Source organism: Rissa tridactyla, chromosome 6 (assembly GCF_028500815.1).
Source record: "Rissa tridactyla isolate bRisTri1 chromosome 6, bRisTri1.patW.cur.20221130, whole genome shotgun sequence".
Lineage (NCBI taxonomy): Eukaryota > Metazoa > Chordata > Aves > Charadriiformes > Laridae > Rissa > Rissa tridactyla.
The window spans coordinates 43,999,536-44,026,415 of NC_071471.1; the positions used below are offsets into that span (position 1 = coordinate 43,999,536).

At 37.1% G+C, this 26,880-nt stretch overlaps 1 protein-coding gene across 1 annotated transcript in view; it reads right to left on the bottom strand.

The window, feature by feature from the left end:
• The window catches only part of NRG3 (neuregulin 3), a 409,872-nt gene that overhangs the window by 100,338 nt on the left and 282,654 nt on the right, over positions 1 to 26,880 (bottom strand). The window contains exon 3 of the mRNA XM_054206415.1: positions 8,061 to 8,134. Within this exon, the coding sequence (XP_054062390.1) occupies positions 8,061 to 8,134 (74 nt within the window). The remainder of the gene's footprint in view (positions 1 to 8,060; positions 8,135 to 26,880) is intronic.

Here is a 26,880-nt window from a genome sequence, read left to right on the forward strand (position 1 = left end):
CCTCTATTGACAGCCATCTGCTGTGGCTGTTGTGTAACAAGCCATAGTCAAGTGTTTCTGCCATCATCTGGTAAGTTTCCTTAAAATACACGTGCAAAAATCACTACACAAAGACCTAGAAATTCTTTAACTAGATGCAAGTCCCAGATTTCACAGATGAATGGTAGTTTGGAAAGGCAGACTTCTAACTCCTCTCCATGGGGTGGCTGTAATTTTCTTCTTGATTTCTAGCATCTATGGCTTATACAATGACACACTGATTAAAACGTTTTGTTGACTGGGATTTGCATTGCTAGATATCTCCATTTTCTGTCTTTCTTGAGATTTATACTGAGATCGAATAAAAGGAATTTTCAATTTCATTATTATCCTTCCACATAGAGGCAGTTTTTAAAGTAGTAGAAGAAAACTGTGGCTTTGACATTTGTTTGTTGTTTTTTTTTTCCTGCTGTCAAAGATATTGCATCTACCTGATTCCAGCTTCTCTCCACGAATTTCTACAGAGATGCAGTCTTCACAAGCTGAATTACAGAAGACTACCTATGGTCTAAAAGTCATGGCAAAATGAGATATACTTCAAATACTTTAAATGAAAAATTCTGAAAATAAAACAATGAGATGCCAATACATTCTTAGAATCATAGAATCTTCATGGTTGGAAAGGACCTTTGAGATCATCGAGTCCAACCATACACACACAAAAAAACCCCAACCCTACAATCTCTGCCACTAGAGCATGCCCTGAAGTGCCATATCTAGACGTTTCTTAAATACCTTTAGGGATGGTGACTCAACCACCTCCCTGGGCAGGCTGTTCCAGTGCCTGACCACTCTTTCAGTAAAGTAATTCTTCCTAATGTCTAATCTAAACCTCCCCTGCCGCAACTTCAGACCATTTCCTCTGGTCCTGTCATTTTTCACTTGGGAGAAGAGGCCAACACCCACCTCTCTACAGCCTCCTTTCAGGTAGCTGTAGAGGGCAATGAGGTCTCCCCTCAGCCTCCTCTTCTCCAAACTAAACATGCCCAGCTCCCTCAGCCTCTCCTCATACGACTTGGTCTCCAGACCCCTCACCTTCTTGTCTTCCAGGAGAAGGGATGAATAGAGAATAATAAAGAACCAATGTTCCTTTAAAACTAATAAATCAATTGTAACCCCCTCTTCAATCTTTCCAGAAAGAACGCCAGGGGATAGGTAGGTGGGGGGGTGGCTGGGGGTGTTGCAGAAACTTATTGCTGGTTGCTTTTCTAAAAGGACTGGGAATTCAATGAAAGTACGGGAAAAGAAGCTCTGGTTATGCACACAAAAGTAATGAAAGCAATTCAATTTAATGCTGTTTGGAAACAGCTCTCACACAAGCAGATTTTGTTGTTTTGGTTGTTTTTACTTGAGAAGAGCCACACAAACTTAGAATCCTAGAATTAATTTAAAATATTCCCCCACACACATTAGAAACATAAAGATCACCAATACTCTTGAGATTTTTAAAATGTATCCTGCAGTACTGATAGAAAAAAAATTTAAAAAAATAAATAGCTGAATAACATCTATACTGCACATTCTGTACAAGTCACTGTTAGCTTACCTACAGAAACAAATACTACTTGCAGCTGTTTTCTATGCACTTAAATTTTGTTCTTAAGATTGTAAGAAACAATTATATTATCAAAACTGACACGGATTTTGAGTGTGATTTTCTTTGCCCGCTGCATTAGTAGCAAAGTTGTGATTTCCATTAATCTCTCTTGGGCTTTAACTTTTCAATACGTTCTGACAACGAACACATTCGTGCTTCCATTTATCCCTGGCGAACCATTTTACTAAAGCTTTGTTAATTTTGCACTTCTGGTTTTGAGCATTTGGTTGCAGTTCTGCAGAATAAAGCCTAAATTCCTATTTTAAAGAAAAAAACAACCCACAAAACAAATTGAGAAGATTATTCACACAAACTAAAATTTTACAGCTTCAGCACAACTGAAATCTGAAAACACGTCATCTTTTACAGTCTGTATCCTGAGGTCTCTACCCACACTTGATCAAAGAGGAGGGAAAACACGTCCCTCTTTTCCCCAAGGATATCTTTTCTTTCTTATTTTCCCTTGCTGAGGTTTCATATTCCCCAGCTCGTCTCTCATGTGATGCATCTTTTCTCGCCTATACCTAAATTCATTAAAACTTCTGAAGTGACTGTGTTGCTTTTCTCCTTTATTGCTATTTCTATTAAGGCAATTCCTTCCTTCCTTCTGTTCAATCTTTAATGCATCAACACTAATCCAGGTTGATTCGTGATGCACTAGAACTAGAGGAACTCTGTTTATATATCCTTATAAAGAAACTGTAGTTAACAGAAATGTCATACCCACTCGACGGATGCTAAAAGATCTTATACTGACTTGTTATTTTTGGGGACTTCACTTGACCGTTGTCACTGTGTAGCTCTTAAAATCTAATTTTACAAGGTAATAAAATATCACCTTTTGATTATCTCATTTTTGTAAAAGCTTAATGTCCTAGAGCAACATTAATTATTTTTATTCTCTGAACACACAGTTGATGCGGTGCTCTTTGCAATTAGATTGATAAAACAGCATAAAATGACAATTACTACAAAAGAAGCTTAGTCTGTAGCCGCTCCCTCCATATTCTTTGTCTGAATACAAAACAGTCTTAAAAAGATGACATAATTACTGCAGAAGGGCTTCAAAACCTTTTCTTTTTGAGATAAAGTTAAGCCACAAAATTCAGATTTAGATCCAGATATCAAAATGTCTATCTGGGGTTAAACAAGCCCCATGTTAAATCTGTTTTAGAAGGACTTGCCCTCCACAAAACTCAGATATCCACCTCTGGTAAGTCAGTCCTCCTGTTTTCCCTAAATTCTCTTCCACTCGTAACCTTCCCTACCTACATACAAACTTCAGAGTCTTCCCAATAGCAAAATCTTATTTTCTCCTATGCCTTCTAGAAATTAAAAAAGGAGGACAAAACAAATTCAAGAGGAATGCTTACAGATTCAGAAAGGTTAAGTAAAATTGACAAAAAAATTATTCAAGGCTCTAGAAAATCAATCCTTCAGTAAGAGTCAGACATTTCATATATTTTATTTATTCAAATTATTTGAAAAAATAGTCTGTAAATGTTTCACAACTGTGATGTGCTTTTTCCTCTCTTTAATAACAGTCCCTTTACAGACTACCTTCGTGGTGTCCAGTGCGGTTAGCAAAAACTTCAAGGCCAGCTCTGCTTAAAGCAGGAGGCTGAACCTCCCGAGTTCTTTTTTTTTTGGAGTAGGTGAGTGTGGGTCTTGAGGCTTTGAACACATTTCAGGTAAAACAGTTTTTTTCCTTTTTAAACTATCTGGAGTTGTTTTACTTATTTACCGTCCCAGTCTTTAAGAAGAGGGGTTTTGATCCTTTGCTACATAAAGAGATAATCTAAGAATGAGTAACTGCAGATACCAGACGTGACGCTTGCAGGTTTCTCTTTGATGAGACTCAAAAGGAAACATGACGTGTGCCATGCTGGCACAGGTTAAAGCACTAGAAGAGCGCAGGCCATAGCTGGCTCCATAGGAATAAGACTTCTGACATTTGAAAAAGCCAGTTCAATAGCCCCAAAGTGAAACATGGTGGAAACCGATAAGAGAAAAAAAAAAAAAAAAAATCAGCGTAGAAACAAAGCGTGCATTTTAACAAAGAACATAACTGACAAATTTGGGGTGTGCATAAATTTTGTGTGGAGGCTGAAAAGCCTTGAAACCCTCAGAGCAGGGATGATAAACTAAACCTGTTTCCCCTATGGCTAGTTCTTGCTGATCATAAGTGGTTTACAAATGAAGTATGATCAGCTTATGGAAGGAATTACATGATGGGGTTGAGTGCAACAGCAGGAGCATGGCCTAATGACCTATAAGCTTTCTATCCTTTTTTTTTTTCCCTTCTAGAAAATAATGCATTTATTTTGAAAAAGGATCAGACAACATTCCCGATATTTGATAGGGGTTCCCTCTTCACTTAAGATTCTGAGGTCAAACGGGACAACTTGAATGTTAATATGACAAATATAAAATTAATACTGCACATTTTAAAACTGAAATACACATTTTGCATAGGAAAGTAGCTTTCAATGCTAAGTTAAGAGCAAAATAGTTGAAGGCGGAGTTCAACAATTTGGTAGAAAAGGGGTAATGTAACAAACCCATTCTCAATGCCTTGTTCGCTGCTTTGGAATATCTGAATAGAACAGTCAAAGCTTTAAAGACTATACTTTGCCTCAGGATAAAAAATGATTGCAAGAAATATCTGCAGCCTACATACAACTTACCTTTCAAGACTTGTTGGGCCAGGCAGGTCTACGCCAGAAAACTATAAAGGATAGTACGTGAGTCCATTTGTACGATTTATGTTGTATATAAGTTCCCAATCCTAGAGATACACACAGGACTGCACATGCCTGAGGAATTACTTGTACATAAAGTTATATTAAAGTTGTATTTATAATGTTGAAAATGTAAGTGCTTTACCACTGCCATGAACTGGATTTATAGGGAAGTTAGACCAGATGGAGAACACTGAAGCAGTGTTTCAAATATACTCCTACCCTTTCTTTCCAGCATGCAACTGCTATTTCTTTTCTCTTTGTTCCATTAGTACGTCCTCCATAGCTCAAGGAGAAGATGTCTGAAAGAGTTCAGGGACTTGTCCTGCCCAGTATTAGTGGGGCTGGCAGATCCCTCCTCTTGACAGCGACTGTGAGCACGGGTTGCATTGTCATGCAGCATGCAGCCTTTCCCCTTACTGGCGACATTATTTATTTTGTTAGGTTCCTTGTGGCTCCCGTGGTTTAGGCATTGTTTCTCCCATATTCCAAGATTAACAAACTCCTTCTCAAACTATTTGTATTTGGGTTGGTTTGGTTTGGTTTGGTTGTTTTGTTTTTTTTTTTAAAACATCTTTCACTCATAGCCAGAAAACCTTGTTAAGAGTGGAGAAATTAAGGGAAGTGGAAGCTGTTAATACCTATGGTGCTTGAAGGTCCAGTAGAAAGGCCTGTGTTTGGGGTGTTTTGACATTGCTCTATGTGTGTCCTACAACCATTTTCTTACAAATTTGATCCTAACTTTGAGCTAAAGGAAGGTAGCAGGTGGCAGATCTAACTGCAAGAAGCCACGGATGCCAATTCGGGAACCATGAAACACCATCAGGTAGTTTCAAGAGGTTTCCTGAAAACAGAATCTCAAGAATCTTAACTGTTTAGTTTGATTAAACTACATCTACGTTATTTAGTATGCATTAATCCATATAAAGTATTACATAATTTGTATTCATATCTGTGATGTAAAGTCAAGACCTGCGTAAAACACACCGAAAATGAGGTAAGAAGCTGGGTTTGGCCTGATATTGTTAAAAATATCCCATAGCCATATTTGTCACCATGCAACCTCAGATAATAGCCATTCTGAACAAGCTTAGTTTGTTTTAGAGGGCTATTAAAAAAAAAGAAAAAAGACTCTTGCACATTTAAATAAATAGTAATTTTAAGACAATATTGTTGCTATTTTTCAACTGACCGTGCTCCACATTTACTTCCCATTTAATGACAAGTGAATGTTCTAAAATGTAACCTGCACTATCATGGGCAAGGTAAGATTAAAAACATATTGCTTCAGTATTTTATGCAGGCAAACTTCAGATAAGTATTGTTATCAGATGCATCATTAGCAGTTCTGAACTCACTTGCCACCCTAAGCAATTCCACAAAACTCAAATGAGCTGGACTTGTTTCTAGAGCTTGACTGACACCAGCCAGTGTTGGCTACGTGCAGCCCAGACACAGGAGCACTCATCTCAATGTTCAACTTTTGGAAATTAAGCCTTGCATTTAAAAAAATTGCTTGTTTCTGAAGCCACCTCCAAATTCACCTTTTAGTGTCCATCATCAGTTCTCTTCCTAATCCAAACACACATTAAACCACAAACCTAAGATTTGCAAAGCCACACCAGAGCCTTTGTAGATGATCATATTAAGCTTGACTACTGCGTTGAATATTTTTTACACTCCTCAGGTTACGCAAATAGCAAATACTTCTGCCATTGAGTGCTAATTATCAGCATGCTATTAATTTTTTCCTCTCCAAAAGGAAGATAAATACATTACTGATTTAACTCCTGAGCAAAATGTTCATGTCACTGTCCAGCTGCAACAGAAAGTTTCGAATATCTGCCTTTCGGGCTGGGCATGTTTAGAACAAGTGCATATGCACATACATACAAAGACATGTATTACACTATGCCGACACACAGAAATGTACCTGAACAGAAGCTTTACCTCTTTTGAATACAGAATTTCCAAACTGACTGGGAAAATAACTAACTCACATTAACTTTCTTTATTTACATTGGAAAGGGTGCCCTTCTTGGGCCATAGGTGTTTCCAGTGGATCTACATCAACATCAAGCCAAGGTCCCCCTGCTCTTACATACCCTAAGTAATATAATGTTGAAAGAAAGCCTCAATAAAATAAAATAAAATTGCCTTTGTAGTCAGAAGGGGTAAAAAAGACATTTCAGCACAACCGCAGTTTACTGAGCAGGATCAGGTGGCTGAGCAATTTTACAGAAACAATGCAGTCAGAACCCAACCAAAGCAAGCATCTCCCAAGTAAAGAGAAATAAGTCTGTGCAACCAACACAATGCTGCAAAGAAACAACAATAATACTGTCTGCAGTACATAAACACTGTAGGGCTTCTGGTCTTGTTAGATGCACCTTCATCTGGGAGTCTTTTCTGGGCTTTGTATTGTATCTATATGAATTTCACCTCCACTCTTGAGAGAGCAAAGCTAGAGTTCCCTCTTAAAACCAAGGCAGACAGGTATCACCCTGTCCTGCTGTTAGTTGATTGACCTTTCCCCCACTTTCAGGATGCAAAGTACCTTTTTACTTGAGTACACATAGCTTCTTTTTACACATGCACATACAACTTGGCAGAGGTAAAATCTGCCTATTCATTATAGGCCCTGCACTTTACCATTAAAGGTCAAGCAAAAGGAAAAGCTAAACCGAATACAAAGCAAACTATAATGGGAGCTGTACAACACAGAGAATTACAAAACAACAGGTGGTCTTTGGCAACAGGCTTTCACATGGAAAAGCACAAGAAAAGAAACAGAAAGCGCGCGCACACACACACACACACACGAAGACTTAAAGAACAAGCATTACTCTTCAAAAAACACAACCAAAACAACCCAAATAAAATTTTAAAGAGCACCCTAAACTAGAAGACTTAATACATTACAGTTTCCACATATAAGAACAAAAACAAGAGATGGGATATGACCCTTTGTTGTATGTCACTTCATTTAGAAATTTAAGATGAATATTATTAAGTCAATGAACTCACTTCCAAGAAATTAATCTTGGCTAATATTTTTTACATAGTTTTGTTAGGAAACAGAATTTTAAAAGTGCAACAGTGGAGTAGGAGAACATACATGCAGATGGTATTCTGGCATATACTGAGCAGCGTAATAGAAAGTTACTTTGTCTCCACATCAGTACCTGAAAGCACACCTTTACTCCACAAATACAGAGCAGCTTCACTTGTAAAGTGAAAAAAAAAAAGGGGTTTGCGTAAACTGACATCATGTATTTCCAAGGAGATTATCATCTCTGTAGTTCCAGACAATATGAATTTATTTTCTTTTTAAAGAACCACTTCACAGCCTGTGCTTGGTTTCCTTTTAGATTCTGTAATTTGATTTGCTCTCGGGTCAAAAGTAGAGAAATGTGAACATTTCGGCTTAAAGCAGGGACAGTATTATTCCTAATCATAAGGAATCAAGTCCTCTGACGGCTTGCCCTGCTGCAGCAGAACGTGTTTTGCCAGAACTGAGACTGGAGGATGTGTGTTCATCCTACCAACAAAAGCAACACCGTTCTCTACATGCAACTGCAGTGGTCCATAATACGCTTTCTGACAATAGGCAAAGGGTCATCTTGCATGTCAGGAATAGCCTCCAGCATGGATTAAAAATATAAGAAAAACATTTGACGTACTTGGATCTGACAAGATTGAGTCGGTTTTCGGCAAAAATTGGTCACAGCGGACTCCTTGGTAGCCCTCTTTGCACCTGAGAAAAAGGGGATAAATGACAAACATACGCATGCGATAGTAAAAGGTTAATTTCAAGGCAGCAAAATCAATTGAAATTCTCCCTGCCAACACTGTGAGGTACTTGCATAGTTACAGTTATTTCAACTATTCTGGAAGCAAGGTTATTACTGAAACACAATGAAAAGACATCAAATCATTTGTATCTCAAAAAATTCCCCTCTACCCTTTTCAATTATTTTAGAAACTATGAAAAGAAACATCATTTAAGCATAAGCCTTCTTTTAAATATCAATTCAGTGAAACAATCAAAGAAAAATCCTCAATAAATTAGACATATTTGTAATAAAATAAACTCATTAGGTAACACAAAGCTTTATAAAGCTTCTATACTGTACAAGCCATCACATTAACAACTTGTTTATCTTTGGCTGTTTGAATAAGTGGGGAACACTTATCTAGCCATTAATTTTCAGACTAGTTTCTACTGTGCTTAAAAGATAACATGTCTAGGCATAATAGACGACATTAGGCGTTGTTTGTAAGTGAACAGTCTTAGATGTCTGTGGAATCAGATTTTAGAAACAACGTAAACCAGAATATCCTCCTGCCTTAATAAACATGAACTGGCTTTGACTGAGGTTCTAATACTATTGTCTATCTTGAAACTTTACTTTGAAGAAATTCCATTTACTGCATTTGGACTGTTCGCAGAAGGCTCTCTCTCTCATTTCAACTAAGTGTGTCAGAATCAGGCCTTTAATTATTTATTCACCAAGCAGTTTTTCAGAGAGAAGTGATGGACACTTTAATTATAAATGACAGCAACAGGGACTCCATATCTCCCAAAGCTCTTGCACATCCTATAAACAATATGCTCAAATCAGCATCATCAACTTCATTAGGATTGACAGCTGCAGCCCGAATTATGTGATAATGTCAAGAAGAGAAGTTATCTGCTTCTTCACAATGTTTCTACTCAGGCTTCCTCTAAAAGTTGCCTTTTAAAATGCTTTTGGATTAACAAAGCAACGCTTCAGTGAGAGGTACATCTCACCAGCCCTGATGCAGGGATTACAAAGCACATTTGTGAGCAAATATGTAAATTATAAGAATTGCCATCAGACCGAAAAAAGCAGTAAAAATCTACAGTAAGAAGAATATTAATATATACACATATATCTTCCCCCCCCCCAAAAAAAAAAAAAAAAACCAACAAACAAAACTACCTCCCTTTTGGCCTCTCTCTGTGAAGGACACTGAGTGCTACTTTGGAGATCAGCTTCTTACCGGTACTCATCTATCTATAAAACAACTGACTGTGAAAAATTGAATTCAGATCCTATGGTAGTGGTCACAAGTTATATGTCATGGAAAAAATGCTTTGTTTTGGGTTTTTTTTTTTCTTCTTCTTTTTTTTTTTTTTAAATGCAGAATATTCAATTAAAATTGTCCACTAGTCAGGAAGACTGAAGAAGTGTCCATATGCTCAGATACTGCTGCATGCTTTTTTTTGCCTCTGATTTTGAAATATCAGAAGTTGCCTCACATCAAACAGAAACTCTTCTTCACAGTCTTGAGAAGAGCTGATAGACCTCATTTCAAAGTTTAATAACAACATACATGTGTTAGGGATATTCTTGTCTTTGCATTAGCATTTCCTATTAACTTTTTGACATACGTTTATACTTGCCTTGGTTACCATTACAGCCTTAAAATTCTCTGTGCTAAACTGTTGGTCTGCAAGTCATAGAAGTGTTCATCACATCGCCTAACTCCAAAACTGAACACTTTGATGTGTGAGGATAAAGAGGCAGAGAACGGTGACTCCTGGAAGAGCTGTACCGAGCGCCCATCAGCCAGAGGCAGGTACAGCAACGCTACAAACACCCTCACGCCAACAGAACAGCCCCTTCCCTTCCTCCCTGGTGGTCAACGGGGCACACCTGAGCCAGAAGCTCTGCTGCCTTCCTTTTCCTTACCACTCCATTGCTCAGAACAGAACAGAAACCTTAGACTATCTTCACTTCACAGCTGAAAAACAGAGTCTACACCATTAATTCCCCTGTCAGATGGTCCAGGTAATTAATTGTTCATGCCAGAATTGAAGGAGAGGAATTTTGCTACTGTTAGCTGCTAGAGTAGATTTGGGGGTCTCTATTCCAATCCTACCAACTGTGTCATGGTCCAAATCAAACATCAGTCTTTTAGTTTAAGAAAATACTTTTTGTGTGTCTCCAAAATGGCAAAAGGTGCTGCGGACATTGTCACCTTCCATTTAATGTTGTTCACAAGGGCTACATTTTATCAGTTGCAAATATGGCAGATGCCAATGAAGTTGGTGGCCTCAAAAACAATCTCCTGGGGGACTCCTGTAACTGGTAATGTATCATCCCAGTACAAGACTCAAAATTAGATGTGTTTCCATGGCTTTCTTTTCCTGACTTTGTAAGAACAATGGGTTAGAACAGAATATATCACAGAGTCACTCAGATTTACAACTTCTCCCTTTTAAAACTCAGCATCCCCGGTACCTGACCAAATTGCACATTGCCACAGCTATGCTGTGCAATCTGGAGATAACGATGGGGGTGGATTTCTGCTCTTAAAAATGTATTGGCTATCATATCAAACTATTATTTTTATCCTGACTATATCAGACATATACTGCTGCTTGCCACCATCACTGTGAAACTGGAGCACACAGTAATCAGCTGGCTGACTGACCTGGATGAGTCTAAAGCAACATTTTCACTTACCTGTACACTTCAATGAACATGCTACAGGAGAAATTTAGTTTTGTTACTTTCCAAATTTAGCACAGAGGTGGCTGATATATCGAAGAATAAATATAGTCTTTTAACGTAATAACATAATCTTACACTAAGATAACAACTACTATGGCCATACATAGCTTGCTTTTTTAAAAATTATATTAAATTTTTCAGCAAAGATAAAAACTGTGTCTCCTAGTTTCGTTAACAAATGATTTTTGAAATCCATAGGACACCAAGTAATAGCAATAACTGCTCTGCTAATAAGAGACCAAAATTTAAACCTTTGTAATTAAGTCTTGTGAAATTTAGGTCTTGTAGAATATACATTTGACAGTTATAACATTACAATATGATAAAGGCTGATCCTGTTATGGCATCCTATAATCTTTGCTAAAGCATCTGCCACCTGTCCTAAGTGTGCAGATGCAATGTTGTGCCCACAATACCTGACATGCATATATGCTGCTGATTGGCACTGCACCTCTAAGGTAAAAAAAACATCTCCATGAAAAATCCTATTACAATAATGCTGTTGTGTCACATACAGAAGTTCAGGAAAGTCCAATTGAGGTCATTCAACACTGCCATATGCAGTGTGAATGATCGCATTCATATTTACGGATGTTTTAAAAACGCTGTGAGTAATCATAGAAATCTCGAGAAATGCTTTGATGCAGCCAACTGTTTCCGAAATAATCATTTGATTATGTGACAAACAAATGTTTATTAGATATGTCTTTATAAAAAAAAAAAAAAAAAGAAAATGAAACTAGGATAAGTTATTGCTCATAGTGAAGCGAAAGCTGTGATCTGCATGTAGGACCCCCACAGCAAAGGACAGAAAGGTCAGTCTAAGCTCCATTCCAGCGGCAGAAATCGGTTCTGTGCTGAAGCACTGCACTGTATGATAAGGCTTGGGCACACGCTTAAAGTGTAGACCACGGTGAAGGGTTCTAATAAATAGCGTTAATTATAGCCTCCTTCCAAAGTGAACACGAAAATGGAATTCGCTATTTTGCATTCAGATTTCACCAAAATAACTGTATATGTCTAGGCTCTAGGCCAAAAATATCAACAAAAATGAATGAATTTAAATAATTCCAGATTTAAATCCTTCCGATTAAATGGTATGAGAAGAGTCGCAGGTAAAGCTAATCTACAGCTGCTAAAACACTTGCAAACAGCCCATTTCTAAATGGTATCTGCTAAATTCAGCTAAGATTATTTTAACACGTGTTCTTCACTTCTTTTATTGGTAATATACTTTCTCTAGATTATTTTTTTAAGATCACCGACGACAAACTGTATTGGGCACCGCCCTTTACAAAGTCACCTGCAACGTCCTGCATGTGAAAACAGACGCATAGAAACACTTTTCTCATTCCTGATGAGAAGTTTTTTCTTTCTACTTGAGCACATTTGCGCTTAAGTATTAAAAAGTAAGCAGAGTATGAGTGTTTATTCAATCCTTTTGCCTCCATTTTTAATATTTAATACTATTAATACATGTATATTCTGTCAAAGAGACCACAGATATTTTCAGTGGACATTTCTCAGAATTGTTTCTGATGTATTCAAACCTTAGGCAGCCAAAGGAGATTTCAAAGAGATGACGGCATCACATGTAGGAGTAACCCAGCACTCCTCTAGATTTCAGATAGGACACAGTAGTAAAAAGTAAAGTGAATGGGGGCTGGGGGGTGGCCAATTGCACATTTGGCAAAGCTGAAGAATAAAATCTATCTAAAGCCAGCAGGAGAAAGGGAAGATATTACAAAGAACCTACTTAGAAGTGTTAGGGAAAAACATATAAAGCTTATAGGCCAAGAAACCATTACCATCACAGTTTACATTTACCCCAGATACTTCCATATAAAGCTCCATATCCGTATTAAACTGAAATATTTTAGTTCTCAAGGGATGGCAATGCACAGAAGGCAGGGGAGAGAGTGGTACCAGCAGACTGCAGAGGCTATGAAAGATGATAATGCTGTGAACCCCCATCTCTTTCCTCCTTCCCCTATGATACTGCCCATCCATTTGAAATGGGAATAATTCGTCTTCTTCCTTAAGTGTGGTGATCACATTGCCTTTGACCATGTGAAGAAGCATGCAGAAAATAGATTTTATGAGCAAAGTCCAGAATTTTGCAACCACAAGATATATGAACTCCTCCAAAATGGAAATTTTGAAAATGGCATTTGGAACCTCGGTGACACACTACACCAGAAGACAAAGCTGTAATACTATACATCAGGAAAATAAGCATATCCCAGACCAAAAATGATTTGTGACATTTAGCAGAAATGTCTTAATAGTGCAGTGTCCAAAAGATGAACTTATAAACCTATAATCTGACTCTACAATCATAAACAGGAGTAATCCAATTTGAAAGATGGAATTAATAGTACCTATGAAAAATACAAGTTAATTTTTGCAGTGTGTCCAGACCAACACATGTTTCCTTCTGCTCGTAAAAGCTACAAAATGACAGTCTCATAAACCACTATTAATTAGAATAATCCACCTCATAATTTCACTGTATCAGTTACAAAGTTTTCTCATGACACCATTACAACACATCAAATGCCAATAAGAGTACATACTGCATCTCTTATTTATTCTCTAAAGGAGAAATGAAAGATCATGATAAAAAAAAATCTTCCAATGGTTTAAAAATTATGATCAAGTATGTATTTTCACACAGACAATTTAGAGAGCCAGTTATGCAATAAATATACAGTAGCAAGCCATGTCACTGCATAGGCCATTGGCCTGTCCCACAATCTAGCCTGAAATATGCTGTAAGCAACGAAAAATAATTCCTCTGCTCTGCAGATAAGCTAAATATAGACTTCTCTGCTTGCAACTACAATGACCTCAACTGGAATCAATGGAAGTTTATATTTATTATTGTGACAGTTATTAGGTGAAGATTTTATTCACAAGGGAAGAAAAAAGTAATCTCAACAGTGAGGGTCAGACAGGATGTCCTGTCATTTAACACATGCAGCATGACACTATAAGCAGAAAACAGGCTTCCTGGATTCAAGAGACTAGACCACTGAATCACAATTTAGAATTTTTCTCAGTGCATGCCATGCTCAAAGCCAGACAGAAAATGAAGCCTTCATAAAAATCAATAGTTTGCTGGTCAGGCACTCACCTGAGAACTAAGAGATTCACATTCAGTTTTTGGTGTGAAAATGAAGCATTAAAGACTTGAGCCCAGGTTTTCTATATCACAGAAATGTCCTGATCACTTGATTATTATCTGTTTTAGGAAGGACTGCTCTTGTATTGTTATTGAAAAAAAATCAGAGATATTGAGATATTCCATTTCATCTCAAAATAGATTAGGGGGAAAAAGAAGACAATAAAAAAGTTTCCAACTCAGCTGTAATCGTGCGTTGAGCCTTGGACAGTTACTCCTGTTATCAGGTAACTGTTCACACCCAACAGAGCTTGTAGTGAAATACAAACCAGGAGTAATATTTTAACTGCAAATCAGCTAATGGCTATTGGAGACTTTTCCAGAAATTGCAGGGCTCAGGAGACGGGGCATATATCGAGCAGTGCTGGCAGAGATGACATTTTCCTCTTTGCAAATCTGTTTCTGTAGTTTCACAATGGAAAGACTTTTTCAAGTTGATATGACTTTTCCAATATTGTTTCATAAAAAGGATCATGCAACAAATTAACGGGCAAACTGTTAAGGGACAAGCCTTTTCTTAATTGTGAGAGTGACCGTGGGCGTTGGGCTGTAGGAGGTCAGGCTGCGTGTGGCGGGAGTGGGAGGAAGGGTGACAGCCCCTAATACAAAACCAGTTACAAAAGCCTAGCATAGCAACAGGGGAAACTGCCCTTCATTAATTCCTCCCTTGATCGATTTAACACTCCAACATATATAACTGAATAAAGCTCAATCTCTTTCTGAAATGAAACACCAGCATTTAAAGTTAGATAAAAAAAACCTGCAGTTTTCTCTCAATTGTTTCCATGAGTGATATAGCACATCCACCTCACCACAGTCCAACCTATCACTTTTTAAAATATGCTTCTTACTGGCAGGCTCTATCCTTCTTCCTTGTCCAAAGATGACAAACTGTAGGTATTTTCTAACGAGACTTATAAAATGCACTGGAGAGATCTTCCATGTGGATTCACCATCTAACACAGTCTTCAGGTCTCGGTGGTGGTAGTTTTATTAAAACTCATAGTGCAGTCATATAAAACTCATATCTAAGTCATATATGACCACAAAAATCCAGTAGCCTCTACTACTTTATATCACTATAGTACAGCAATTTCAATAGCCAAACCATCTAGGTACCCGGTATTTACAGACACCATCAGTAAGCACAGCAGAAAAAGCAAACGTGGGTTTTTGACCGCCCTTAGTAACCTGAAATACAAACAGCCAGAGGCTTTTAGCACCAAGAAGCAAAAATGATACCTTTTGTGCAAAAAACAGTAAATAGAACCAGTCATTAAAAGGTGTGTTTAGATAGGTGGGTCTTTAAAATGCTGTGGATTTATGACTGCAGCAATATGCGCACCTCTTGGGCACTTCTTGCATAAAGTTCTAGCCCCTACAGGTTATGTCATGCACAATATATAACCTACTCACTAAAATTAAACTACAGTCAACATAAACAGATGAATCAACTAAATTAAAATGAATGCACAGCATTAGACAGAGCAAAACTGAGGACCCGATAAGAAGTTGGGTAAAGACACAGTATTTCTTGATCACAAACATGAATCCCTTCAGATGGGAAGGCCAAAACACTTTCCCAGGACACCGACCCCCCTCCTCTTTTTATTTTTCTTTCAGATTTTTTTTCCCCTAAAATAATCTCCACAACAGAGATGCAATTTACTGTATAATAAAGGTTTCGTATCCGGGTTTGAACATTATTTTTTGAAGACTTTGCAATCTATTATGTGATGGAATTAAGGTATGCATCTGCCTTTTTCTTTTCTTAAATAAATAAGGTTGACTATTATGTAAAGAAATAGTACAATTCTTACAGAATGGACGATACCAACTTTAGGGGAAAAAAAATAACTTCTCTGTCAATTTTCTTTTAAAATGTTGCAGCTGTTAAAAGTAAGTAAAGCAAGTAACTACAAAGGAAATTATATTGAAAAGGCAGCTAAAGAAGGGTAAGAAAAGGTTTTTTCTGTATCATTTGCCCTAGAAGCAGGCTAGCTGAAACACTCTAACATGAATAGAGAAACTGAATCAGACTTTTTAAGAACCATACTTATCATTGGTATAATTGACTATATTTTTTCAGCATGTAAATTGCCAGTGCACCTCTCTGAAGAAGGGAATTGCTATTATGCTCGTGGTGCAAATAGCACAGAGATTAAAGGTCACAGCTACAAAACCCCAAGTCATTGCCCAGGTTTAGATAATACAACTTTCAACTAATTTTTTGACTCCAGTATTTGAGGCTCCTTTAGCCTTGGAGAAACTAAATGGGGATACTTCAGCAAAATCTGAATTCTCTAAATCCTCTGTAGGAAGCATTGAGTTAAATCGAGCTTTTAGCATTTAAAAAAAAGAGTTATGTGTATTTGACTTAAATGCCTCATCCAAAGTCATGCTGGAAGTACTGAATTATCATTCCAATCCTGATCTGGATGGTTTTCCTCCTTTGTCTTTCATAAAGGGTAGGTCAGAAAAAGAAATAAAAATTAGCAAGAGGTGTTAGTAAAGCCATTTAAGCCATCCAGACCCATGGCAACACCTGATAATCATTTCATCTCCCCTCAACAACAGACCAGTTGTTGGTTTTTTTTGTGGGTTTTTTTTGTTGTTGTTGTTTGTTTTTTTTATTTGAAGGTGTTCCCTTAAAAAAGAAAGATGTTTCATATACTTAATCAGTGCACATAGCCCATTCAGAATTGTTACATAGTGGTTCTAGAATACATTACTCACTTAAAACTCAGGTAAGATTTTGTATCCCAAGATAAAAATTTATCGTGTTATTGATAGTTACTTGATATCAAATTTACTTATGGCATATCCACAAGCAGGGAGTGAAGATTTCACAGTAATACAAAGGCTTTAGGCTTTTCAGAGGATAAGAATTATCTTCACCCACTGAGGATAACGAAATCCTTACAAAATTATTTTTCCCTTTGTTTCCATAATACGTCTATCTGGATACAAGCCTTAGGCATAACAATTTGAAGCGGCAAATTGGCAATTGGCTGTAGTTTAGTTTCAACAATCAGATGCAAGATCTAAGAAAGGTGTTGCATTTAGTTTTTACTGTAGCAAGCATGTAAGAATTTGAGGAGGGTACAGTTACAAGCCAGCAACAGGTAGCTAGAATACAGTCCTGTTTCAACTTCACTCAGTTGTGAGTGTGTATAATCCCGTGTGTAGAAGGCACTGGGACCTAGACAGACCTACTTAGCTGCTTGTCCAGTCAAAATCAATGTATTTATTTAAATCCATATAAAACAGACAGATGCTTAACTTCAGTGCTGAATGGAGCCTAATGGATGTGAGCCTCCATGTCTGGGCTGCTACTACATCTACTATACACGTCAAACTTTGCTATGTAGCTTCAAAGAAAAAAAAAATAAATATACCTTTTACTTGTGATTGAGCTAGGATGAATGCTATGATTTCAAGGGATGACTTCCACTCCTGTCATTTATACTTCATTTTAACAACAAATTTTCTAGTTTTGAAGTCCTTTGTTTCCTGTCAGCTGGAGAACAGTCTTTAAGTAAGGAAATATCAAACCCAAGCCCACTGGGATGACTAAAGAACAGCCATCATGGTGATCATCTGGCTTGTTCAGTAATCAACAAAAATGAAATCTTTATCTCTCCATTCTTGGCTTCATAGTACAGAACAGTAATCTATCGTGTTGGAGAAAAATTCAAATCCAATAGGTCTGCATTACTCTGCTGCAAAAAACATGTCTAGAAATGCAAACACACCACAGACGGAATTGGGCAGAAGCAATCATCAAAAATAAACAGAGGGGCCAAGACTGACCAGTATTTACATGCCAAACATAACCCATCTGTAGAAGAAATCTACGAATCCTTCTGAAGTACTGCCAAGTGTTTAGCTCTTGACATATTCCAATGCACAAGGAAGGCTAAAGGAGTAAAGATGCGACACTGCCTTCTGAGATTAAGACTACTATTAAACAAAATCATAGAAACCCCAAAAACTTTACTAGAGCAGTGTACGGAGGAGCTCTTTAACTTCTAGTTTTCACAATAAAACTGGATTTGGAACAAGATTGGAAAAAGCAATCAAGAACACGCAGTCAATGTTGACAAGGACAAGATCATGTTCACTTTATGCTAAATCTTTTAAAATCATGGTCTCAGGAGACTTATCCTTGCTTATACCAATTAGAAAATTGTGCTTAGTATCAGCTCAATTTTTGACAGGTGTACTCTAGTAAAATCAAATGTTATAAGTTCAACAAGTGATAACTTTTATTCAAAAGTTCATACACACTACTAATTCCATCTACTACTGCTTACAGTACTTTACAACTGATTACATCAAACAGCACTGGACAATCACACAATTTTTTCAGTATGTAAGTCTTGATCATTAAAAAAATACTACTCAAAATTGAATAAAATATCAATATCTGGAAAAATCTTTTTGAAAAGAAAAATGTGAATAGGCTTAATCAGCATTTTTCATTTTAAGAATTTAAATTTTTTAATGCTTAGCTTTTGTTACTTTATATTACTGCTGAAATAAGGAAACTCAGAGTCTGTGCTGCATAAACTGAATCCTCAATGCCAATATTAACTCTAAGATCTGGAAATGCTAGATTAAATTGAGCAGAAGTGGACAAATGTTTAACAGGATCTTTCAGAAGCAATCCTGGAAGTGACTGCACTTCAGAGCTCCAATTTCCAGGTTCTCTTTTGCTTTTTGAAGGAAGATTTTAGTGCTGCCCTGTACCCGGAGCAAGTTGCCACAGCCTGTTCATTCTAGTAGTTCAATGCAAGTTCATCTCATATATCCATACCGTACCAACTTACCCATGGTGGCATTTTGACCAGCCCCAAACATGGCACAATGCAATAACATTGCCCCTGTTCTGCTGCTTTGTTTTTCAAATTTAACTCAACAGAAAGATCGACCCAGACTTTCCTAGTCCATGGTGCACCATTAAAAAATAAAAAATAAAAAATGAAAAAAGCCCTCCACCTTCACAACAAACCTCATTCTGTAAACCACAAAAGCATTAGAAACTGTCTTTGAATATCATTGTATAAACAAAATGTTTAACCAACTAACTGAGCAATCATTTCTCTACTATTTTAGATTTAACCAATCAGAAAAACTGAAAAGCTTTGATTAGGTTTTTCCACAATATACCTCTGCTGTGTGCTAAATGATTTACTATGGATGATAAATGAATATAGTCTTTCATTATGTATGGCATTCATCAGCTATGAGAAAGCTTTTGAATAAATGGAAAGTGATTTCATACTATATTCAAAGCCTCATGCAGCTAAGGCACAGATGAAAGCCACATTCAATACTTGAAAAAACAAATTAAAATGAGACCTTTGCTTTACATTATATCTGCCCAAGATTACCATCTCTAAAAAAAACCCTTCAGAACTCTTCTTGAAAACATCTTTCAGGGACTGGACTTAGGTAGGAAAAAAAGATGTCTGAAAATCAATAAAGAAAGGACTAAACGATGGAAGATTTATAGATGCTATCACAGCATTTGGTCAGAACCTACCTCACCTTCAAGTGGTTATTTATTCAAGATGGCAATTACAACAATAAGTGAGGCAATTCTAAAGAGGGGTGAAAATTCACTAGTAGGTAGTGTAACAGGTTTGCTGGATGTATTTCTTTTCCCAGTTTCCTCCCCACACATATTACAAGCTCAACATTAAAGTCTTTTGCTTCCCATTACTTAACGGAAGCAACAGTCCTGGATTTCTTTCAAGAACTTACAAATGTTTTTCATTTTGTTTCATTGAGCGTTTCCCAATTCCAAAATAGAGCCAAAAATACTCAGGGAAATGAAAATCTCTTTCTCAAACCCAACCTAGAAGTACAATGGATCCTTTGCTTATCATGAAAAAGTCATGCATGATTTCCAGTCCAGCCCTGCAGATTCAAAAACATTCGTCAAGTCTCAGCAAAACTTTATAATTCATTTTTTTGGACAACTTTAAAAATACACATAAGAACTCAGATGCTTGTCCAGTAATAATATCTATATGGAATAATGCTTGTCACAGACTCCTCTCCTAAACAGCTCAAGGCCACACCAAGCCAATGCTTATCCACAGAGACAGAGTGCCCCTGACAGACACTCAAAACCCTCTCAGTAACTCAGTGAGGTTTGTTTGGGTTTTTTTTTGTACCTGTTTTGGAAAGAATAATTGAAGCCACTCTGGAAGTGCCAGTTAAAATATCCTTAACTACTAACAGATGGTCTACACAAATGATGCCCTCTCACTTTACGGCAGGAAATAAACATGCCTCTGCTACTATATTTTATATGATCAGCACACATCACATTTTATAGATAAGAACAATTTGACATGCAATGTAATTGCCTAGCAAAGTTCAAATAGAGAAATATTTTCCAAAATAACTCTTCCTTAGCATATTAAGTAGAATTTAGAACCCAGAAAATGAATGGTGTAACATTAAAGCAAGCCATTTTATGGAGATATTTAAATTTGTAACTGAAAACCTCCAAATCTTTAAAGTTGCCTCATTATACAGAAAGATTTAGTAACAAGTCTTGCATAGAATAATTTTCTTCTGAAGAAACAACTCTATGTATTGTAATGACATTCCGGCATATGTATCACTATGTAGATTTAGCATAAAACTAGCAGCTAAAGCTCTCCTGCTAATGGATAAACACCTTACCAGTCCGCAAAAAAGTGTCAGGGTCAATTGACTAAACCTAGCGAGTTTAACTCCTGCAGAGGGCAGGAAGACGCAGCCTTTGCTGCATTACAGTGCCTACTGCAGCTGGCAATCCACCGCCTTAAAGCTTCCAAACATACAAAGAAGACAAATTCAGTCCAAAGTTGTTCTGAGTTTATTCTGCTCTCTCCTTAGTTCAGTGGCAAAAGTCTGGAGGAGCTAACGTTGGAGAAGCACAAACCTGCAAAAGGAAAAGCACCACCCAAAAGAAATGAGGATACCTCATTGTCCACATTATATGCAGGTGGACTTCCATAGGAGCAATATGGCAAGACCTTTACTACACTAAATAAGCAGGAAAATTAATTGAAGCTGAAATGACACGTCCAACATAAAAAAAATCCAACCCTGTATTATGTTTTACAAAAAATTTATTAGAACAAGGAAAAAACTACCCTCTTTGTTCCACTCTGAAATCTTGACCTGAAGCCTTTCTAGTTAGTTTCTTGCTTGTGAGTTAAAAGAACCCACATCATTAAAAACTGTTAGTGATTCGAGCATTTTATTAGTTATTTGCGCAAGTTTATTAAGTTTCACCAGCCAACATATTTGTAATTTAGCAGGGTTTGGATGAGTATGTTTCAGACTGCAGGATGTGTATTAACTGCGAGAAATTCCATTTGACTACTGGCAGTACCTGACCCATCAGTGCAGTGACATCACTCTCTACTTGCGGAAAATGGAAACTTTTCCAATGGAAAACAAGGAATGTCAATTTATTAAATGTAAATAGTAACACAATTCTAGGTAATGAAGTCAGCTCAAGCTCCATTTTTTGCAGATCTGTTCAAGAATCTTGTAAAGCTATAATTATTTCATTACTTCCTGTGAGCACGTTTGGTACTTTACCACTGCCCATCAATTGTGGAGGGTCTGTTTACATGACACCAAGTCTTTTAACAATATACTTGAATGCTGTTGTTTTCTATACAGGGTAAAATTTCCAACCACACCAAAGCCCAAGGATGTCATGATGCTAAAAAAATAATCAGGATGATGTTTGTTTGCTCAGCTTGCATTTAAAAATAATAATCCAGTTACCTGGCTAACACACAGTTACCTGATTAACACACAAATCACTGAAATAGCTGGAGACATGCTGATGAACACAAGCTATGTACTATTTTGAAGAAATGTATGCCTTAGTTTAAGAATAAGAATGACCCAATATAATAAATATCGTTAATAGAAAACATTCGTAACAAGGGTGGGGAGCGGTTCTCAAAAATCTATAGCAGAGATGAAGGCATGGTATTTATTTCTGATTCCAATATTATAAAAGTTACTCTTAATATATTACCTCCAAGAAGATCAGCCACCCAAAACACAGGATATGCAGCAAGTAGGGGCAAATTTATGTTGTCTATGTCCATTGTAATACTTGCCCAACACATAAAGCAGCTCTCTGGCTGACACAATTCTCACTACTGGCTACGTGCCAACACACAGAAATCCAAAACACGTTACTTCATGATTACTTGTGGGCCAGTATAACCAGGACATTTTAATTTGCTGTCTTTCCTGCAGCTTCTGTAAGAAGAGCAGCAAAACCAGAAACATTATTAGAGACAAGGGAGCTCACAAGAGTTGTGTCTACACTCAGGTTAACACTACTGAGAGGATTACGTCCTTCCCAGCAGTTCAGATCTGCAAAATGCTAAACTCTCTTACATTAAGGTACATAAAGTGCTTAAATTCAAGCAAATAAATAGAAACTACATGAAAGATAATTATGCATTGAAGAGAACGGCTTAATAAAAAGACCCGCTCCATTCAAATTGACAGTTTGGCTCTCTTTTCAATACTTTTTTTTAAAAGTAGGCAGTTGCATGAAAAGTTACCCGTGATCTGTCATCCCCTGCCAAATCCAACAAAAAAGAAAACTTTGAGAATTAGAATATTACTAAGTAATGGTAATTCCAACAGGTAGCACTGATCTGACATGCTTGCTGCCAGAAAATACTGGCCATACATACAAGATTCTTGCTTGATTCCATTTTCAAAATAACGGCTGCTGAGGGCGATGATCAGGAAAGTCATTATGTCCCATTTAAGATCATTTCGTAGATTATAATTAGTCTTTGACAAGTCGTCCCTATGAAATTTGAGGAATACATTTGCTTCTCTTGAATTCCTAATCATAAATCAACTGAACTCAGCGTCACGTTTCTGATAATTCTCTTCTGAATTCAGGTGAAAGAAAAGTGGCACGGCCCGTACTGCCTCTAGACAGTGCTAACAAATTTTTCTTGTCCCATCCACACAAAAAGAGCAGAACAGGTCATTCTGATCTTATTCATTCTTATTTCAAAGGAAATAAATACTAAAGACTAAAGCCTTTATGGGGAAGAAAGCAGAGGATGTCTGCTCTGCAGCTCTGCTCCAGGAGCCACACCGCCTTCCTCCTGTGTGACCTTCACTTCGCAGCAGCCCCTTCTCCCAGCGCTGCTGCAAGAGCAGCGCAGTAGGATCAGCACAGCCTTATGGTGGTAATGTAAGCATTGAAGCTATACAGGTAATGAAATAAATACACCTTAGTCATTTTCTGCAGAAAGCAGAAACCTTGCATTATCAAGCTCGCTCATTCATTCAGCATTTTCTTCTTCAGAGAACAAATGTTGAGACTTTTTAAAAAATGAATCTACATTAATGAAACATGTATTAAACATTGGTTATAAGGAAAACTAGGATATTCTCATTTCCTTTTTAAAATTTAACTTCTAAAATATTAATATTTCAAGTAACAATAAAGCAAAGCTTGGCATTGCCCATCCGCTTTTGTGCAGGATATGAGCTCCTTTCCAGAAATAGGATATAAAGGCTCCTTGTAATTTGGAGCACAGTAAGAAGGGGAAGGAAAGCCTTGTGTGAATGATCTCTGAGGCTGGACGGTGAATGCAGACACTGGGGATATCAGCTAAACCATACGCGTGCCAAGGCCAGCACAGGTATGTTAGACATTGTACCTTTACTGTTTCAGCTTCAAGACTTTTACCATTCTTCCTCCTTCGTCAGGGTCTTAATGCTAGCAAACCCAGACAGATTCAGAGGCAAGACTCTCCAGATCAATCTGGAGCAAATCTGGAGAGAAACAGGTGTCGCTGGAAGACGCCCTTCTATAACCCCCACCAGTTTTCCACCTGGGCAGACTAGGATGGAAGTACTCAGCAAACCAGAGGAACATTCAGGGTCTGCCTGTTGAGCCCAGCATCCCAACAACGTAATTTCCAACAGCACAGCCTGCGGCTCCTGCAGGTACAACCGCCACTTGGACACTCTGGACAACCACAAAGCACTCTGAAACCAAGACAGTTCTGCATCTGATCCAGTCTTCAACGTGTCAAAGAGATGGCACTACTACCTTTGTTGAGTTACAAATCAGTTCTATTTCTCTGTCAGTGTAACCACCGTGACAAGTCACTTCAATGTCATTCTTCTACCTCTCTTAAAACCTTGTTCAATTTTATAAACACCCCAGAAACAGATGATTTTGTTAAACATTATACTAATTTATTCAAACACTGTTTATATCATGACGCAGCAGCACACAACTCGACATAGCTTACTGCCCATGAATTTACTGAGCCTTTTGGTAGACTTTGGCAGCCAGAGTTGTGTTCCATGATGCAGCAATTATTTTATTAGGAGTAGCTCGGACATTTCTTCACTCAGACTTTGTTACAGACTATTCTAAATACCATCTTGCCATCCATGATATTTTCACACCATTGCTATTTACTGGTATTTCTCCCTTGTAACCGCACAACTAAACAACTGCACTTGTATGTAAATTGATCATTCAAAAGTCAGACAAGCCCTGCAGTGAAACATGTTTATCCCACTTTTGTTCATGGAATATAAATCTTCATATATCAACTATGACTGCAGCCATTCCTTTACAAACTCATCATCATTATAAATTTACCTACACCTCTAATGAGGTGGATTTTTTTCCCCAGTGGTTAAGTATTTTAGTAAGTTCCTTTAAACACCAGTACGCTGATCAGAAAATAAAAAATGACCAGGCTTGCTTTTCCCAATTACACCAAATAGCCTTTTCCTTTTTGGTTGTCTTTACTGCCTTTCAAATTTATTAGAAATGAGATGGTCATTAATTTTATTTATTTTTACCAACTAAGTGTGTTTCTAAACAGAAGAGAACCCCTCTGAAAAATATCCTCATCGTGTTGTGCTTATTGCCCAAATATGTTGGCTCTTCCTGTAGAAGTATCCGCCCCTTTACTCCCCTCAACCACCACCACAATTTAAATTAGCTACCTGGTAAATTTAATTTGGATTCTATCCTCTAAAGATGATTTATAATAGATTTATAATATATTTTACATACAAAATAAATGCTTATGTTTTGAAATACGGAAAAAGAATAAAACCGGTGTTAGAGCTATTCTACTCCATTTCTACAGCGAAAAGTTACAATTCGGTAACATAATAATGCCTTGAAGAGCTAAAAAAAAAAGAGCTAAAAAAAGATTTATAAGGAAAGAAGCATCAATTGCAATTAAACTGGTGTACCTTTCAATCTATTTTGTGCTAAACTCTCAGTAAGCATTCACATGGGATTTACAGTGAAATGGTTTCATTTGTTAAAATTTAAAAAATTACCCTGATGCAACAGAGATTGATACAGCATTGTTATCAACTTAAAGCTAGCACAAGGACTAATTATTTGAAGTCTTAAAAATAACGTTAAGATATGCACTGTTTTCCTTTGCTGTTATATGCTTAATGAACTTAAAGATTGCACTATTGATTTAAAACCATGTTTTTAAAATCCACGTTCTCATTAATTTGCTTTGTTTCTAGTGTTCCTCTGGAACAAGAATAAAACAACATGCATGTAACCAGATATAGTGGGGGCAAAAGTCAAGCTAAACCTGAGCTAGAAACCAGCATTTTAAAGCCTAAGGTTAGGCTTTAAAACCTAAAGGTCAACGTAATCTGATGTGATGTGCAAAATTAAGTACTTAGGTTTGTTCTTAGTCATTTTGCCTTGTCAACTCCTGACTTTATCATTTAACTTACACAGTCTAATTACAAGCTAAATGCTAACAACAAAAAAAATGAAACAAAAAAGCCTAAAACATTCTTGGCTTCTAAAACATAAGAAACTGACATTATTCCATTAATTTCAGAATACATTAGCATATGGGTACTACACTTCACAAAAATAATATTAATAAGCATATCTGCATTAATTTTAGAAGTGAGACAGGTAAGTATATTCTTGTATATTCCAAATAATTCTTTTCAAGAGGCTCGTCTTTTGATGGTAATCATAAATACAAGAAACTCGTTCGTCTACATCATCTACAAATACATGTTCTTGGTTTCATAAGTAATGGTTCCCCAAGATATGAAATACAAAATTATGCCTTATTTAAACAAACTCAACCTGCAAAGATTTACAACTTAATATAAAGGCTTCTGTCTCTAGAGCCGTATAATGGAAAATTAAATCCATCAATCCTGAAAAATGTTTTTCTTTTTTACTTTACTTCAAATTCTACGAGAGTCAGGAAAAAAGTTGCAAGTAATTAGCAGAGTTTTGCATATCTATCACCATTAATAACCTGAGACCCAGACTGCTACAGAAGGGAATCAATAAAATGAATAAACTAGAGGAGTCACAGGAAAGAACTGCTTCCTTCAGCACCTTCCAAGGCCTTTCTGTCTCCTCCTTTCCCTCCAGCTTTCTGTAGGTACCTTTCACCAGTTCTTAAACTTGGGAAAAGTGATTCCCTGGTAGCAGGTTTGGAATGCTTCCCAGACCTTGCTTTCTTGCAAACTGTATCTGTTCTTATCCTCCTCTATTCTACAGGTTTAACAACCTGCTTCAAAAGCAATATATCCTCTGAAGTGTTCCAATTGCCTACATAGCCCAGACTGATCCAGAATTCCTACTCTCAAAGATGCTCTCTTGGAATAATACCACGTATGAAATTTCATTGACAAAGTCAGTATGGCCCAGAAGCAGCAACTGTATGGCGATTA